Source organism: Colobus angolensis, unplaced genomic scaffold (assembly GCF_000951035.1).
Source record: "Colobus angolensis palliatus isolate OR3802 unplaced genomic scaffold, Cang.pa_1.0 Scaffold603, whole genome shotgun sequence".
NCBI classification, from domain to species: domain Eukaryota; kingdom Metazoa; phylum Chordata; class Mammalia; order Primates; family Cercopithecidae; genus Colobus; species Colobus angolensis.
The window spans coordinates 694,588-713,233 of NW_012119633.1; the positions used below are offsets into that span (position 1 = coordinate 694,588).

Consider the following 18,646-nt stretch of genomic DNA (forward strand, 5'->3'; position numbering starts at 1 on the left):
AATGTATATAGTGATCTGTCGGAGATCAATGGCTCCATGTTTAGGAAATAAGCACAACATTGATATTGGCTTACTTTCATCACCCTGTTGGCCAAATAAAAGATGAGAAAAAATTACAACGGGATTTTTCCCTCCAAAATGTTGGAATACCTAATGGGATGGGAAGGAAGGCTCTTGAGAGAGAGGGAAGAGATACAATATTGCTGAATTTTTTGGGAATTGTTACGACCCAAGGCCACTTTCTTCAACAGAAATCTATAACCTATTTCCTTGCCTTCATATATGGAAAAGCCCTAAGCCACATGACATTTCACCTTATTCTTTAGTCAATGGGGATTATACTAGAAGTGTGCTAACATTATTCATATATTTAGAACACTAATAGCAATTCAGGCTTCCTTACCTTCTATGTGCTCTTCCCTGCTGGTGTTTCATTGTGTGTAACCTATCTAAAATTTCTGCAGAATTTAGGAAGATGTTTTGTGAAATATAATAAAGCCTTGATTAATTGGAAGCTAACTAACCAGAACTCTCAATTAACCAGTTTTATTTATTTATTTTCTGCTACACTCTCCTTTTAGAAGGAAGAGGCAAATGACAAGAAAACAAGCTGTTAACAGGTATTTATGTATTTATTTTTTAAAAATCAAATTCCTGAGAATGTCCTGGAGCCTGTACAGATTCAGCCACACTTTCATAATCTTATTCCCTGTACTACACTCACTAAGGTAGGAAAGTAGAGCCATTTAAAATTTTCAGCAGCAAATGCTGAATCTTGCTTAATCCTCAGTTCATAAGAAAAAATGAAATCCAAAGAGTGAATTACAACCCGTCCATCCAGTTGGAGGTTCTAAAGCAGAAGTTAGAGAAAGGCTGCAAAGTTGGTTGGGGTTGAGTGAACATCACTGACACAAAAACTAGGATACCTATGTAAAATAATGGGGAAATTATCCAGATGTCCACCCGCCCCTTTGTTCTGGAATGCTTAGGAAGGTACATTCACTTTTGCAGGGCAGCACAGGCTATTAAGTGTGCTACAATGATAATGGAAAAGAATCTGGCTTTCTAATCTTTTAGGTCATTCTAAGCATTAGGCACAGATATGTGTTGCAGGCATGTTAGAAGTTCTAAAACCTTTAAAATAGTTTTCTTCTAATAATATATTTTAAATAAATATTTGGAAGTGTAAGAAGATTTATATGTGAAACCTCTTAAAATATCTATGAAAATCTTAGTAAAAGGGCAATCAGAGATAACATATTGTTCCAGGCCTCAGACATTTTAGGTTGTAGTGGTGAAAAGAACACACAGTGACTCAGAGACAAGGGCGAAGTAGGGGAACTCATGTTCCTAAAATATATTTTGATAGTTCCTGTCAGTAGTGCCCCTCTTCTCTTCCACACTTCTTTCTCAGGTTACATTACCTTTTGGTGATATTTTTTGCCCCTTTCTTTAGGGCTGCCCTTGATGCAGGCTTTGTCCATATTTTCTACAAGAAAAATGTCATAGAGCTGTAGGGAAGATGAGGACTACACCATGGATTTATCCTGGGTTTTCAACATACAAAATAAAACATCACTATGGTGGTGTTTCTAGTATCTGTGACATTTTCTATATTAAAAGTTAGTTTTACGTGTCATGCACACTAAATAATACCCAAGTGACCTGAAGCAGTGGATGTGCCTCCTTAAGTGCCAAACTTTCTATTAGACAATGATATCAATGCTGGGAAGACTAAAACCCACTAGATTTTATTAATGATTGAGTTTAACTGTAAAATAGTAAATGCATTAAGTTTTGAGTTAGGCTTGGATATGGAAAGTGTTTCCCATTTGATATGAATGCAATTGAATTTAGGCATTGAAAATGGCTTTCACTTTATTTTTGATTTTCTAGTAAAATGACAAGCAAATTAAGTCAAGTTTTTTGTTCATTAAATATAACAGTAGTTTATAACTATATGGATTTACTTCTGGATTATCAAAATATACATTTCATATGTACATATATATAATACTATTTTTACACTTATTGCAATCAGAGAAAAACCATGAAGTGTTTTTGAAAGTATGTGTACCAAGTCATTCACATAAACTATAGAGAAACCAGGAGAGTCGCAAACTCTAATGCCTACTGAGGCAAGGCTGGTAACACAAATGAAAGACTATAAGCGATATAGAGTGGTGGGGAATATGGTGAACTAGGGAGCATATATTCTTTTCCAAAGTGGTGGCTATTACTGTTTGGCTGATTATTACCATGTGTGAATGCAGACTCAGTGTTGTTAAGATCCGACTTTTTAAAAGAAGCTGGGAATTAAGATTTTTACATGAAATTCTCCAATTCTTAAATGTTGGCAACTAACTCAATAAAAAGCAAAACAGAAAAAAAAAGCAACACTGTGCAGGCCAAACAAAATCCATCTGGGGTCAGGATCTAGCCCATGGGCTGTCAGTTTGCGACCTCTGCTCTAAATTGTGAGTCCTCAAGGTATTGCATTACAGAAAGAATCACAGTTTGTTATAAATGCACCTAAAGCCTTTGATCAAGGAAAGTTCATATAAGGTGAATAAATAACCAGTGGAGTGCTTGCGAATAATTATTCTGGTACTCAAAATGATGGTTATGCACTTTGTGAGTTTTATTTTTTACTACTTCAAAATAGGCAATCTAATTTTTCCTTCAAGTGATTTGAAAATTAAAATTCAATTGTTATTTTTTGCTTTCATGTTATCAGTGAAATGCAATATGAAACAGATTATTACTGCCATGTCCAGAAAATAATACTTAAGTATAGTTCTCATCACATAACATAATTAAGGTTTCTATTTAAAGTCCAATTTATTTTGTTTTAATAAGAAGAAAGCCATGTGTATAACATGTGTTGTTTTATTTTAAATTGGCTTGCCTTTAAACAAATTTCCAATTCCATCTAGTGAAATTCCTTTATTTTTACAAATGGTTAAAATAAGAAATAAAAGAAATGTAAGCAGTTAACACAACAAAACTTCATTTGAACTTTTGATAGGCATTGGCAAAGATAAAACAAAGTTGGTCATCTGAGATTTTATTAAAAGGTAACTGTTTGACTGATCTGAGACTTTGCTTGTTTGTCTGTCCCGCCATGGACCTTAGCACATAATCCCACTGTGCTACAATGGTTTTGACATCTGTATGCCCCTTTCATCACTGACAATCCAAAAGCATATTTGTCTAAAAAGGAAACAATTAAATTCCAATCTCTCTAGAAAAAAAAAAGAAAGAAAAAGAGAAAGAAAAACACCTCACTGTTAAACCTGCTTTAATGATCACAATTATCTGTACCATAAATCCTTAGTGAGGATGGTAAATTTAACATTTTCATTTCTGATGAGAAAGTTGAGAACTTTAAAAAGAAAAGTAAAAAAAGAAAGAGAAAGAACTGAAGACATAATCTCAAATCCTAAATAAACTAGAGAAAACCTCATTCCTTGACAAATCATTCTAGTTGCAGATTTAACACAAACACATATGAAAGATGAAAAATTGTTGGGTAACTGGTCAACACATATGACAATGTGCAAAATAGCTGATGTTTACTTAAATAAAATTTGGGTAGACAGTGCTGCCCTTTCCAGATCATCAGCTGGTTTTGACCACAAGTAATCTGTTACATGATTGGGATGCAATATGTTTAAATATACTAATTAATGAAACTTATTTACTAAAACTATAATAATTAAGGATCTTTAGTTAAGTGGTTAGTCCTCAAACTCAGAGAATTTAAGAAATGAGTGATTATTTGATGCATTTGACCAGCATAGACATATAAATCAGATAATTCAGGATAAAATATTGATGAACAATTAGTCCTCTTTTTTTTTGCCAGGACATAATAATATCTAACATTTATCAAATATGAGTTCAGGTGATTTTTCATATATTAGTTTTTTTAATCATCATAACAACTCTGTAAGATAGGTGCTACAATTATAATCGTTGTCTTACAGTTGATGATACTGAGTCACAGAGAAGGTTAAATGATTTACCCAAGGTCGTACAGCCTGTAAATACCAGAGACAGCAATTGAATCAAAGCAGTCTAGTTTCAAAGCTCATATGCTTTGAACCAATATATTTTATAACCAGTCAAATGGAATCAGACTAATTAGGAAAACATCTCATTTACTATTATATATAAAATTACTTATTGAAAAATGACATTTCTATTCAGAAATCAAGTTTGGTAGCATCATTTTGATAGTGTAATAAATTAGCAAGATTAATTATAAAATAGTTCAGATAGAGCAGGAAGAAATAAAAGGGAACAGCAGGAAATACTGAGAAAAACTTGTGGATCAATATTTAGGTCTACATTTTGCTACACTTAATCCACAGCTTAAAAAAATTGTATCTGAGAAACATTTGTATCTGTGAAACATTAATATTATGACTAACAATAATATCCTTTTTATTCCACAAATGAAAGTTGACCACTAATCCTAAAACCAGTGTGTATTATTACTGTGTCTTTTTAAAATTATGTGTGTATTTATACACAAACAACATGCAGTGTTGATTTTTGTGTTTTTTTAAATTTTTGTGTTTTAAGATGTATTGAACCGGTATGATATCATACTACGCTTTTTAAGTATTTTTACATTATGTTTTTGAGATTCATCCATATTGATACATTCAAATATAGTTCACTCTTTTTTTAATTGTCCATTATACTACCTTGTATAACACAATTTGATAATTCTTTCCTATATCCATAAGTCGATAATTAGGTTGTTTCCAATTTTTTGTTGGAAACCATGCTGCAATGGACATGTCTTGCAACCATATGGGAGTATTTCTCTAGGATATAAGCCTAGAAGTGCAAGTTTTAGGTTGTGAACTATATATGTCTTCCACTTTAATGGTTATTGCCAAATTGTTCTCCAAAGCTGTTTTGATTTACCCTCCTGCCAACAATATACAAGAGGTTCCATTTCCTCACATTATTGTCAGCATAGTAGATATTTTTATGAACGATCTGTTTGAAGAAAAAGTAATTCTTTTTATTCTCTTGTGATTACACACATACATATTAAATATTGATTCTGATCACTTAGCACAGAAAACAGTGTTTACAGATACTATTTTTGTCATTATTCTTCATCTTAAAACATATGTAATTAAGATAAGGATTAAAGATACTATTTTAAATTTGTAAAGCATTTTCTAGGTTACAAGCACTTTCCCATAAACTTCCATTTGATGAGACAGTATGGTACAGCAGGAAGAACTCTGGGGAAAAAAAGAGTCATAAGTCCATGGACTCAACTCTGCACATAAATCTGTGGTTTTGGACCTCAGTTGCTGCATCTTTTAAGTTACAGTATTAGACTAAACAATCTCGTAGATAATTAGTATATGCTTTGATCTATGATACATATCTTCCCTTTTCCTTGAAGCTATAATTTACTTATTGTGCATAAAGCATAAAGAGAAAATTGAATTTGGTCAATTTGTGAAAATTGTTGTAACACACTCTCTGGCTCAGTTAATAAGATCATAACTTTACCTTCATTATATTTACATTTCCTCTAATTCAAGGACAGTTAGGGGTGGATGGTGGAAGAGAAGATAGGACACATGATTTTGAATTCATGTTCAGTTTTTCCCATTTCAAAGCATCACATTCTAAATGCTGAAATAAAAAACAATGAAAGCTCAACAACTATTTGTTATGACTTTGTATTTGCTTTCAAGCTCTTTTTATGCACGTTTCTGATTCAGAAGAAAATATTCAAGATTTTCAGCTCACTTAATGTTTGATTCCAGCAGTATTTTTATAGTCCTACACATAACTACTTAGAGAGAGGACTCAGGTTGACTACTCTGTATATTATTTCTTTCTTCTCTTTTCTTTTTTTAAGGACACAAGCCCATGAAACAGCCTCAGGAGGTCCTGAGACACGTGCCCCCTTTATTTCTTTTTGAATAAGGGGGTAAGTAATTAGATTTTGTGTTTGGAGAGATACTTTTTATTTGAAAGATCTGGATCTTTATCCTGAGGTTTAACACAGAACTTTCAGTTTTTCTTAGATTCTGTGTGTATGGGAAAGACCACTGAGTTAGAAACCGAACTGTCTAATATTATAGGAGATTAAAGTAGAAAAGGGAATCAGTAGAAACTGATTTTATTTCAACTGTCGGAGTTGCAAATATGCTACACGCACACACACACACACACACATACATACATACACACACACACATCCTCTTAGCACAGAATATCTGTTATTTTCAATGACTTTTGAAAAGAAAACTTAACGTGCAAGGACATTGAACACTGGTTATGAGCAAAGCTTCTACTTATGGAAGGTGGCAGTTCTGGCAAACAAAATATAAATCAGTTAATCTCTTGTGATGAAGACATTCTTAGAGACCTTTCTTTCTATAAGTAGTCCTGGGAAAATGTTTTGACTATAGCATTCCTAGAAAGTGAATTGACCTCCTACAGAGTTTCAACACCAGGTATTACAAGAAAATTGTGGTTCACACACTTTGTTCAAATTATCTTCAGATTAATACAATTTGCATACATATACCTAATTGTCCAAGTGTAACAATAAGCCTAGAGAATCCAACATAAGTTGCTTCGGGCCTGTTTGTTAACGGACTGTGGGGTCCATATTTAAGACCTTTCATTGCTATTTCTGCTAATTGGCATCCTGTTTTTAGTTTAAGCATACTCTGGAAACCATTATTTCATTGTGTTGCTTCCACTACTTAAGAGAATCAAAATCTCTGCCGAGATAATCTATAGTATTTCTGCCCACATCCTACTTATCCTATGTGGAGATTCAACAGGGTTATCTAACTTTTTAAAAACATAAACATGAAATAAATCACTTAAAACACAAGCTATCTCAAAATATTTAATCCAGTTTCAAAGATGTAGGTCAGAACATTTTCAAGACAACACTTCTTGGACATAGTTCACCAAGTAACTGACAAAACTATTGGGAAATTAGTACTCTCCTTAAAAAATATATTGCAGTTGCTCAGTATTTATTAAAAAACAAGAAAGGAGGAAATATGAGCATTGTCATATGGCCTTTATCACCTGCATTATTCAGAAATGCTATATGTATTTGAGACATTGATAGATTTCTATTCACAAAACCAATTGCAGTCATTCCATGAACTACTCCTTATTGAGTATCCCCACTTTTGTTAGTCTGAACGAAGCCTTGACGAACAAAACTTGTTATCGTTTATCCAAAAAAACATCAAAACCATGGACACATTTGTCTTGACCACCGACTTCAAGAATGCCCATGTGCTTTGCCAAGGACGGCATCTAGATAATAATATTATAATATTACTATAAAATATTTTCTTTTATTATTGAAAACCCAGTTTGAATCTTGAGCAAGTCATTTACATACTGTTTCTTTGGGATTACCTACATTCTTGTCCACTCTGACCTTGTAATATTTCTCACAGTTGGAAATGTAATGCAGAGTGACTAAGATAATGTTGTTTACACAGACTTTAAGTGGAGTGACATTATAGTCAAGCAAGTGTCACATCACCCAGTGTGAAGGAAGACTTAATTACCATAATCCTGTGAATACTAAAATTTCTTAGCCACGTGTAGCATAATAATGTAATGTTTTGCATGTACATTTAATAATGCAAAGGTGTATCAGGCTGTGTGTTTCTTTAAAAATGAAAGCAAAGTGGGATTACAGAAAGAAAATAGACTTTTGAAATTGGAGGATACTTATCTGAATGTTCAGGTGAAGCCTGTCCTTTCTTTTGAACTCCAAAGGGTTGCCTAGTGATGTGAAAATGAAGGGACTGCTAAAATATCCATAAATCTATACACCAATGAGGAGGGTGACAGACCATGAATTTCTCTGGAGGGCACAGGGTAGATGTAACTAAATGACTGAGACAGGATAAAGAGGAAAGGCTCATAACCACCTATTATTGTGCAATGGGGAACATATCATTAATTTACAAAAGAGTGGTGACATTTTCTAAAATTGTATAGCCCTATTCTTAAAAGTTTGTCAGTGTAACTAATTAGTTTCTAAAATGGAGTTGATTCTAAGACCCAGTATGAATGCATTTGAAAAGGCAAGGCATTGTCCCTAAATTGGTAGGGTTTGTAATACATCTTGATGAATGCTACAAAAATAATGTTAAGAAATAGGACTATTATGGTTTGTAGTCCTTGAAGGAATTATGTTCCATGGCAACGTTCCCTAAAGACATGTCCTGCTTTCTGTTTTTGATAACACTGAGTTTTCAATACAAAGAATTCAATTGCTCAATGGGTTCGTCTCCCAGCATATGAGGACTCTAAAGATCTTTTGTTATTTTAGGCTATCGTTGGAATTTTTGTTTTTAAACTAATGTTAATGTTCAAAAGAGGGCAAGTATAAAATGTATCAGCAATACAATGTGAAATTGTTTTAAAATAAATCCATTATAAAGGTGAGATGTAAAAAATGTGTAGCTCAATCAATAGATTTATGTAAATGATATTCACAATTTATGATACAAAATACTCTATCATCTGAGACTGTATTCCAGATGTTTTTTAAAAACGTGCAAAAGCTATTAAAACATATAAAACATTGAAGCCTGTTAATAACAGTAGCCATGCTTTACAATTAGGAGAGTTTGAAAGGATTGTGAACTGATTTATCATTATAAAATACTCTTCCAATAGAGAATACTTTTTCTGAAATATATAAATAAAATTTTATTTGGTTTTCATTTGAACATTTTTATTTCAATTTGGACATTTTCCTTTTAGCTGGCTAGTCCTAGCCAAACAGTATATTAGCGTAACATAGTTTATCAACATCTCTGTATTGTTTTGTTGCTTTAAAATGAAACTAGTCTAAATTACAAAAATGGTGATGTTATATGCTTTATGCTGCAAGTTTTACAAATACCCACTAAATCACATATTAAGGTTTCTGACATATTAGATATAAAGAAGGTAGTGTTTTTTATTTTTTATCATCAATTATATTTGGCATTATAGCACCCACTATATTCAGAACATGAAGTGAGGGGATTTGGAACATCTGATTGACATATCCCATTTAAAGATAGTGTATACATAGAGGCAGCTCTCTGTATCCATGGTTCTGCATCCTTGTATTGAACGTATTTCAAAAAAAAAAAAAAAACAATAAAAATAGTAAGACAGCAATAAAAACAAATGCAAATAAAGATTCAGTATACAACAAATTACATAGAATTTACATTGTTTTAGATATTATAAGTAATTTAGAGATGATTTGGAGCACATAGAAGGATGAGCACAGGTTATATGCAAATACTATGTCACTTTACATAAGGGACTTGAGCATCCATAGATTTTTGTATCTTTGGGGGACCTGGAACCAGTTCCTCTGGGATATGGAGTGATGACTCTATTTTACTTTTCAGTGGCATTAAAATAACATTGTGCTTTACAATGTTTATGACAGTTTATGACTGTCCAGCTGTCTTCAAAAATCACTCTCTGAATTTTGGAACTAAATTAGATGCAATTAATATAGGGTAAAGCACTTTTTAATAACCTTGGATTCAGCACAGAAGTGGTTAAAGGCAATGTGTGTGTTTTTAAATACACTTTTATTTTTAGGACAGTTTTAAAAATAAAATACAGAAAGAAAGCAAATACTACACTGAGAGTTCCCGTTCACCCCGTAGCCAGTTTCATCTGTTGTTAACATCTTATAATTACTGAATCAATTTGTCCCAACTAATGAACTAGTACTGTTGACTAAATTATACTTTACTCATATTTGTTCAGTTTTTCTGTAATATTTCTTTTCTGTTCCAAAATGTAGGCCACTACACTTTATTTAATCCTCAGATTGCCTAAAACTCCTCTCAGCTGTAGCAGTTTCTCTCCTTGTTTTCAATGACCTTGATAGTTTTGAGGAGTAGTGGTATTTGTATTTGTAGGATGTCCCTCAATTGGGGTTCACTTGATGCTTTTTTCATGATTAAATTTGGGTTATGTGTTTTTGGGAGAAATATCACAGAGGCAAAATGCCATTTTCATCACATCATGTCAAGGGTATATACTATTCTTTTGACTTATTACTGTTGAGGTTGACCTTGATCACGGGGCTCAGGAAGTATCTCTAAGGTTTTCTACTGTAAGGTTACCCTCTCTTTTTTTTCTTTCTTTCTATATTATACTCTTTGGAAGTCTTTGGAAAGCAGTCACTGTGCAAAATTATTTGGAATTCTTCTAAATGGGAGATTTGCCTTTTCTCTCACATTTATGTATTCATTCAATTACTTATTTATATCAGCATAGACTTCCAGGTGTTTATTTTATGCTTTGGGTTATAATCCAGTACTACAATATTTATTTTATTGCTTAAATTGTTCCAGCTTTGGCCATTGGGAGCTCTTTCAGTAGGCTCCTGTGTACCTATGATATGCCCCCAACATTGTGGATTTTTTCATACACTTCCTTACTTTCTTGCACTAGATGTTCCAGACTCATCTTGTATATTTTCTGCTCCAGTCCTAGAGTCAGAAGCCATTTCTTCAAAGTAGTGGTTAGGAGAATTCTTGATCTGCTCAATCCTAAGAAAGTGCTAGAGGTGGCCAAAAAAGAGGGTCAGAGAGTCTCTCTTGATTTCGTTTTCTTGTTTGTCTCCTAATTTTCCATCATCCTGGTAATGCACATAAGTCTTATTCTCTCACCATATGAATTTGTCCATTACTCTCATAACATTCAGCAGCAAGAAAAGAACGAAAAGCCTCATAGTTTTCCACAGTCACACACCTTAATTTTCGTGCATAGATTTAGAAATGTGCTATGTAACTCCGAGATACATGTCCTAACTGAAACCTGTCCCCTTATCCCACATCCCAATACGCTACTTAATCTTCAGTTTCTGAGTCAATGTAGGCTCATTTTATTTTACTTAGGGAGGGTTTTGAGGTCGAATAAATTTGGGAAATACGGGATTAAATAAAGGTAAATAAACTTGTTTACTGCAGGTCTTCTTGGAGCCTATAGTCTGTTAATTTGCTTTGTGATTCTATAAGAAAAGATATTATACAGAAGGTGTTCCAATCTTTTTTGATTAAAGTAGCTTTTTGTTCTGCAAACTAGTATTCCATAAAATCCACTTTAGGAAATGCTGTTCGAGTGGTAAGAGGCTGAAATTTGTCATTGGAAGTCTTGTGTTCAGTCCCTCACTAGAACATCTCCTAGCTCTATGATCACAGTCAAATCACTTAACATCTAGAAGTCTCTCTTTTTTAATCCATAAAATGAACCTAGGGATTTCTTTTCCAGGGTTGTTATGAAGAGCAAAAACGAATAAAACCAAAACTTATAAGAATTCTTTGAAAATGCACAATGCAGTGCAAATTTCCTAAGCACTATAAAGGTTGGGACCATGCCTTTGTTTTGCTAACCATTGTCTCTTTGGTATCTAGCATATTTTCCTGGCATTTAGGTTTCAATATTCAATAAATATTTATTGAACAATTCAATTATATTACTAATACGTTATTTTCTATTTCTCACCAAGTATGGTATAGCAGTTTATGACATTTTATAAATTACTTTTTGATATTAGAAGTCCATATAACAAAATGCACATGGAAACATACAGCTGAAATGGCTATATACATGCAAAAAAAAGCCCCCAAACTTTTGATTCTAGCCTTTGTTTTGCTGAGCATGTGCTCCCAGAGAATGGCTGGCTGCATTCTGATTAGTTTTCATTGCTTCAAGCTGACCAGATTTTCCTTTGAAATAAGGGCACTGAAGCTTTCACCTCAATTCTGTGGTGATGTAAAATTCCTGCTGCAGAGTCACTGAGCTGGTGCTAGAAGAAGAGGAGCACCTGTGAGCACAGGCTGTCAGGAGGCCCTTGGAGCCCTAGAGTGTTGAGGCTACAGCTGCTGGGTTGAGAAGCAGTTGGAAGCGCTTTGTCACTCCTTCTTGTGCAACCACAGGAGATCCACTAAAGGATTTTTACTTTCTTTGGATATATAATTTGTGTTATCAGGAGTTATGGAAAGGATCTCTTTTATAAAACTGAAGACAGAGTGAAGCTTTGATAGGGGTGGCAAGTTAGGCCCTGTTAAGCAATATATTTTGGTGAGAATAGTTTGCAGATAGTAATAGGGCCGTCGTGTCCCCATTTTGCCCAGTTGCCCACAAAACAATGTATTCTCTACGTATTCCCAGAGGTAAACTTTTCAGTTTCTAGCTTCTCCTTACAGAGAATCAACTGGAGCATGTTTATTGTATTTGAGTGTGAGAAGTTGTCAGCCTCCCTGGAAATGCTAGGTTAATATTTGAAGTCCAGGAAGAACCCATTTAGCTTTGGAAATTGCAAAAATATTTCAATCAAATTCTAGGCTTTGGGATTAGTGAGACAATGGTCAAGATCACTGTAGGGGTCTTTCCTTTCTTAATATTTAAATCATAATTATATATACTAGCATACCTTTGTCCATTATGTAATTCATGAATGCTAGAAAACAGAAATGTTTTAGTTAGAAAAAAACTCTTTATGGGATAATGGTGGCCTAACATTTTCCACAGGTGTTGGTCAGAGTCAGAAATTCTCTAATGATAGTTAATTTTGTGGCATTGCTCTTATTCACACTCCGAAATAGCAATTTTCTCCCCGTCTTTATCTCTCTTGCTCAAAAAAATACAGACTTTTAGGCTTATATAAAATATGTGTTTCAGTGAGAAAGGGAGGGCTAATATTAGACTATACAGTACTATGACTTTACTGCCTGATGGATTTATTATTATTCTCTGACCCCACACCTGAAACTACTGCTTTCTTTCAAAAGCTAGACTGCTCCTTCATAGTATTAACTGGTACTTTCATTTACATTATTCACTACAGCTTTCAACCAAATATGTTAGTTCTTTATTTGATTGAAATGAATAGATGGACACTCTTGCAAGTATGTTCTTGACAATTTTGCAACTTTATTAAGTAAAATATAACCATCCTCTTTTAAATGACCAGTTATGGGAAGGAGTTTTAAGCGAATATTTCAACCTTAATCCATAAATTACATTTAGGAATCTTTCCTTGCATTTTACAAATTTATTGAGTTTACTGAACTTGTAGCAGCACAGCTAAATTCCAGCAACTGCAAAAATAATTAGTGACATTAAGTTGAAAATGTTGTAAACAAGTGAAGTTATTATTCATTCTGTACCACACTACAAATGTGGGAGGACAAGTTAAATGATAAATTAGGCATGAACTGCTTTAATCTGTAAACTGAACATGTTAGCAAATGGCTTGCGTTTGTAATTAGTATTTATGGCCACAGGAGAGTGCCTCTTTAAAAACAGTGACAGAAAATTGATCAGTTTAGGTCGTCATAGCAACCAAAAAGTCCCATTGCTTCTGTTAGGTTTAGCTTATTATGCTATATACTCATGCTTAGAAATATATTTATGAACCGTAAAGATAAACTACTCAATAATGTAAAAGAGGTTGAGATGCTGAAATGCCAAACTGACAAAGTCCAAATGAATACCGAATTACTCAATAACGAGCTTAAGTGTTCTGCGGTTGTCATGACATTTCTTTTAAAAGCAAATGATGCTGGAAAACAATCTTAAAACTAGACTAAAATGCAAATCCTTTTATGACAGTATGTGGTTGTCACATTCATAATAACAGACAATAATTGATGATTTATAAGATGACACCATGGCAACAGAGTCTTTCATCATTGGCAACCCTTGGTTACTTTTATATTAGAAGCTTGAGGATGCCTGTGAAAAGTTTCCAACATGACATACAAGACGATCTACTCTTATCTTAATACATTAGCTCTCGTTTAAAACAGGGGGGAAGCATTGTCGAGATTTTGGAATCACTTGACAAAATAAAAGCTTGCAATGTCTCTGTTTAAAAAAAAAAAAAAGTCTGCTAAACCAGTAAGCACATTCAGTAGCTGAAATTGGACAGATTTGTTTTGGTCACCTAACCCTTCAAAGAAATTCTATAATGCCTCTAAAGTTTGAGTGTAAGCTGTTAGGTTGTTTTAAATTATGGTGAATAATAGTATCCTTATATAGGAGGTGGGAGAAGGAGACAGGGAGTGCAGGAAACCTTGACCTTGCTTTTAACTCCTTAAAAGATGATTTAAAAAATATGATTTTAGTGTTGAGGACTTTATAAGTGGAATAAATTTGTGATTAGATAGTCTAGAATGGCTTTAATGTATTCGGTAGGCTGAGGAGTAATATGTTGCAATTTCTTAGAAGCAATAATCTTATCAGTTTTTCTATTATAGATTATTATTATTATTATTTTCTTTTTTGATAGACAATCTCACTCTGTCACCCAGGCTGGAGTACAGTGATGCGATTTCGGCTCACTGCAACCTCCGCCTCACAGGTTCAAGCGATTCTGCTGCCTCAGTCTCTGGGATAGTCGGGATTACAGGCATGCACCACCATGCCTGGCTAATTTTTTTGTATTTTTAGTTAAGACGGGGTTTCACCATGTTGACCAGGCTGGTCTCAAACTCCCAACCTCAAGTAATCTGCCCGCCTTGGCCTCCCCAAGTGCTGAGATTACAGATGTGAGCCACCATGCTCGATTAGAGGTTATTTACAATACTGGAAATATAGTAAACCTCCTCTCTTGGTTTTCTTGTCAATTTATCAAAAAATAGAATCCTTTATTATTTGGAGCTTTTGAAAGGTTCCTTGGCCGGATGCGGTGGCTCATGCCTGTAATTCCAGCACTTTGGGAGGCCAAGGCGGGTGGATCACCTAAGGTCAGGAGTTGGAGACCAGCCTGGCCAACATGGTGAAACCCCATCTCTAGTAAAAATACAAAAAGTTAGCCAGGTGTGGTGGTACAAGCTTGTAATCCCAGCTACTGTCAGGTTGAGGCATGAGAATCACTTAAACCCCACAGGCAGAGGTTGCAGTGAGCTGAGGTCGTGCCAGTGAACACTGCACTCCAGCCTGGGTGACAGAGTGAGATTCTGTCTAAAAAATAAAAAATAAAAAAAAGAATGATTTCTGGATTATTCAGTCACTTATTTGATTGAACCAAAAGTCTAGACAATATGTTTTGAGGTTCTTTCTCGTGGAATTGTACTGTAATGTATAAGGGGTTGTAGAAACATCAAGTATTTGAAATATTAAATATAAAATACTGAAACTACCATGTTTACATGACATAGGTGGAATATAACCATGTACATAAAAGTTCACCTCGTCTTTATACATGAGGTTTTAAAAAACATGTCTTTGAGGATTTTTCTAAATACTTATTTCTTACATAATTTAAGCTTTTGTAAGGATAACAATCCATAGTACTCATTTCCTTAAGAACATCACATAACCAATTACATAAAGTAGGATCTCTGGTCATACTTTTTATTGATACATTCTCTACAAAGTGGTGTAAGGGATATAAAATCCTTAATTTAGGAGCCCCAACTATGCAAAGAATCAGCAAAATTTGTTCCTAGTTAACAGTTAAGAAAATGGGGTTTACCATTAAATGTAAGAATGATTTACCTTTACTCATATAAGAAAATAAGTTAAGTTTAATTCTGAATCTTACTCTAGATAGTGGGTAAACACACAATAGAACATGATTCTTCTTTTGTACTAGACACTAATACTTTATTTTTCATTTTCTTTTTTTCATTTTTAAAATAGTTTGTAATTGTATTTTTTTTTTATTATACATTACGTTCTGAGATACGTGTGCAGAACGGGCAGGTTTGTTAACATAAGTATACATGTTTTTCATTTTCTTTATTAAAGAAAACATGTTTTCTACAACATTTTCTTTTTTTCATTTTTAAAATAGTTTGTAATTGTATTTTTTTTTTATTATACATTATGTTCTGAGATACATGTGCAGAACGGGCAGGTTTGTTAACATAAGTATACATGTTTTTCATTTTCTTTATTAAAGAAAACATGTTTTCTACAACATTTTGCTATAATGGATGTTTCAATTATTAATTTTATATTTGTTTTCCTCTCCACTTCCATAACAGAGTTCTATTAGAATAATTGCTCAGTCGAAGGGTACAAACACTATACATTTTGATACATAATGCTTGATTCTGAATTTAATTAAAATGATATCTGTTCTTGGCAAACATTTTACTCTGTGATGTATAAAATGTATAACATGTAGAACACATTGTTTCTGTTTTCTAGGAGTTTATAATTTAGTCCACAAAGATACCAACTGTGACCGTGAATAAACCATAAAATAATCCCGAAGTACTAAATAAAGAAAGTGTGATATTTTATGATATATAGACCACAGACATAAGAATTAAAATTACTTGTGGTAAGAGAAAAAGTAAGCTGAAATGGTTTTGTAGAGGATAATAAGTCAGGACATAAGATTATCCAAATTCAGAACTTAAGTCAATTTGGGAGATTTGAATAATCAGAAAACTGTTACTCTAGATTTTAAGAGCCCACATGGCCAAAGGCAGAGTGCTAGAAATAATTATGGCATATGATGGGAATACTAAAGAACACTTTCCCACTTAATATTGAAATGGTAGCACTACAGAACAAGAAAAATAACACTTAGATATTGCTTACTCACCTGATTTGCTTCTCTGTCTCCATTCTTGACTAATCTTGAGAATTAGTCCTTCCTTAACAGTGCTACATACCACTGCCCCTCTTGCTCTTAGAATAAAATTAAAATATCTTAACATGGCTTACAAGGTCCTATGCCAGGGGTTCTCAACCAGAGGTGATTTTTGCTCCTATGAGATATTTGGCAATGTTTGGAGGCCTTTTGGGTTGTCACAATGGGTGGTGGTGGTGCTATGAAATCTAGTGGGTAGCAGCCAGGAATGCTAATAAACATCCTATAATGCACAGGACAGTTCCAATAAAGTGAAGAATGATCCAGCCTAAGGTGTCAATAGTGCTGAGGTTGAGAAAAATAAGAAATGCTACCCTGTAGCATTTTATCTAACCCCTGCCCACCTGGTTAATCTTTTAAATCTTAAGCTATTTTCTCCCTACTTATTATCAATTCAATTACCTTGGTGTCCTTGAACATTCCATTTTCTCTCTCACATTCAGAATTTCACATATCTGAAACACTTCTGTTCCCCTTCTCCCCGTACCTCAGCCCTGTATCTTGCTAAATCTACTCATCATTCTATATATGCCTATCAACTAGATTCTTTGAGTATGTGAGTCATGCTTTATCCATCTTTGTATTCCCATTACTCAGCATGTTGTTTCAGACATAATAAATGCCTGCTAAACCAATACATAGATTACTGGAGAGTTTGGATGCTAAGATAAACAAAGGTGGTTAAGGGTTTGGGTGATTATGTATAATGGCTGTGGTAATAAAGAGAATAAAGTAAATTTGAGAGAAACTGCAAAGGCAGAACTCCCATGGCTTGGTCACAGATTTGATGTGGATTGTGACAGAAGAGTTAAAGATGATTTCTACATACCAGATAAACTGAGGAAATGGGGACAGAAATTGTAGAATTGGGAAGGAATCTTTATTTTGAGGTTTCAGATAATGGTAATCTGTTTTTATTTACTTGGTGATGCCTATAAGCAGCTAGAAACAGAGTTTAATTTGGGTGAACTTGATATTTCTGTAACTGTGGGAAAGTAATTTAACTTCAGTCTCTTCATCCATAAAGTGGAGAAAGAATGAGTACCTACCTTACTGGATGGGATTAAATGAGTTAACACATATAAAATACTTATCTTTATCCCAGTGTTGGACATAGAATTGACACTCAATTAATGGTAGCTATTTTATTATTATTATTATTCTCATCATTATAAATGTCTTTTTTTTTTCCTTTGTCTCTGCATTTTGAAATCATACCTTTCAGTACAGCTACTGCTTTCCCATGAAACCTTTTATGATGTTTCAGGGTATCAATGATCACCTTCCTCCCCTGCAACCGTATAGCATCCTACATTAACTACTTTTTTTTGCACTTCTCATGTACTTCCCAGTCCCATGATTGCATACGTGTTTACATTATGATCCCTATTATATTGTAAGTTCTTTGAGGGTAAGACTCTGACTTACTCATCTTTTCCTGACATATAGTAAGTGCTAAATAAATATTAGGTTATGATAATTAGTTATAATTTTATTATTGTCATTGAAAAGTCATCAACAGAGGTATTATAGTTGACTCAGAATTAATATGCCTTCCAATTTATATTCAGTATTAATGCTCCTAGTGTTTTCAAAGAACATCAATTACGTTTTATGAAATAGAACAAAATATCATTTTAAATTAAGTGCTAAGTAATCTGAAAAATTTTAAATGTATTTAATTGATGCTAGTCAAGTTTCCTTATTATAGAAAAACCTTCCTGATAAAAGAGTATTTCTTTTGAAAAATTTGATATTTTCAAGCTGCTAACTAATAGTGAAAGGTCTTTTGCTTATAAGCTATGAAAGAATATTTTTGCTTTTAATGCCAAACCTTTGAGAAAACTAGGATATTAAGCAATCTTATGAAAATGATAAAGATTTTTATTTATTTATTATTATTTTTTTTTACTATACTTTAAGTTCTAGGGTACATGTGCATAACGTGCAGGTTTGTTACATATGTATACTTGT

At 33.5% G+C, this 18,646-nt stretch overlaps 1 protein-coding gene across 1 annotated transcript in view; it reads left to right on the plus strand.

The window, feature by feature from the left end:
• LOC105527042 (dachshund homolog 2-like) overlaps nt 1–18,646 on the plus strand; it is a gene marked incomplete at its 3' end in the record, with an annotated part of 623,452 nt that overhangs the window by 246,546 nt on the left and 358,260 nt on the right. The window contains exon 2 of the mRNA XM_011963226.1: nt 582–620. Within this exon, the coding sequence (XP_011818616.1) occupies nt 582–620 (39 nt within the window). The remainder of the gene's footprint in view (nt 1–581; nt 621–18,646) is intronic.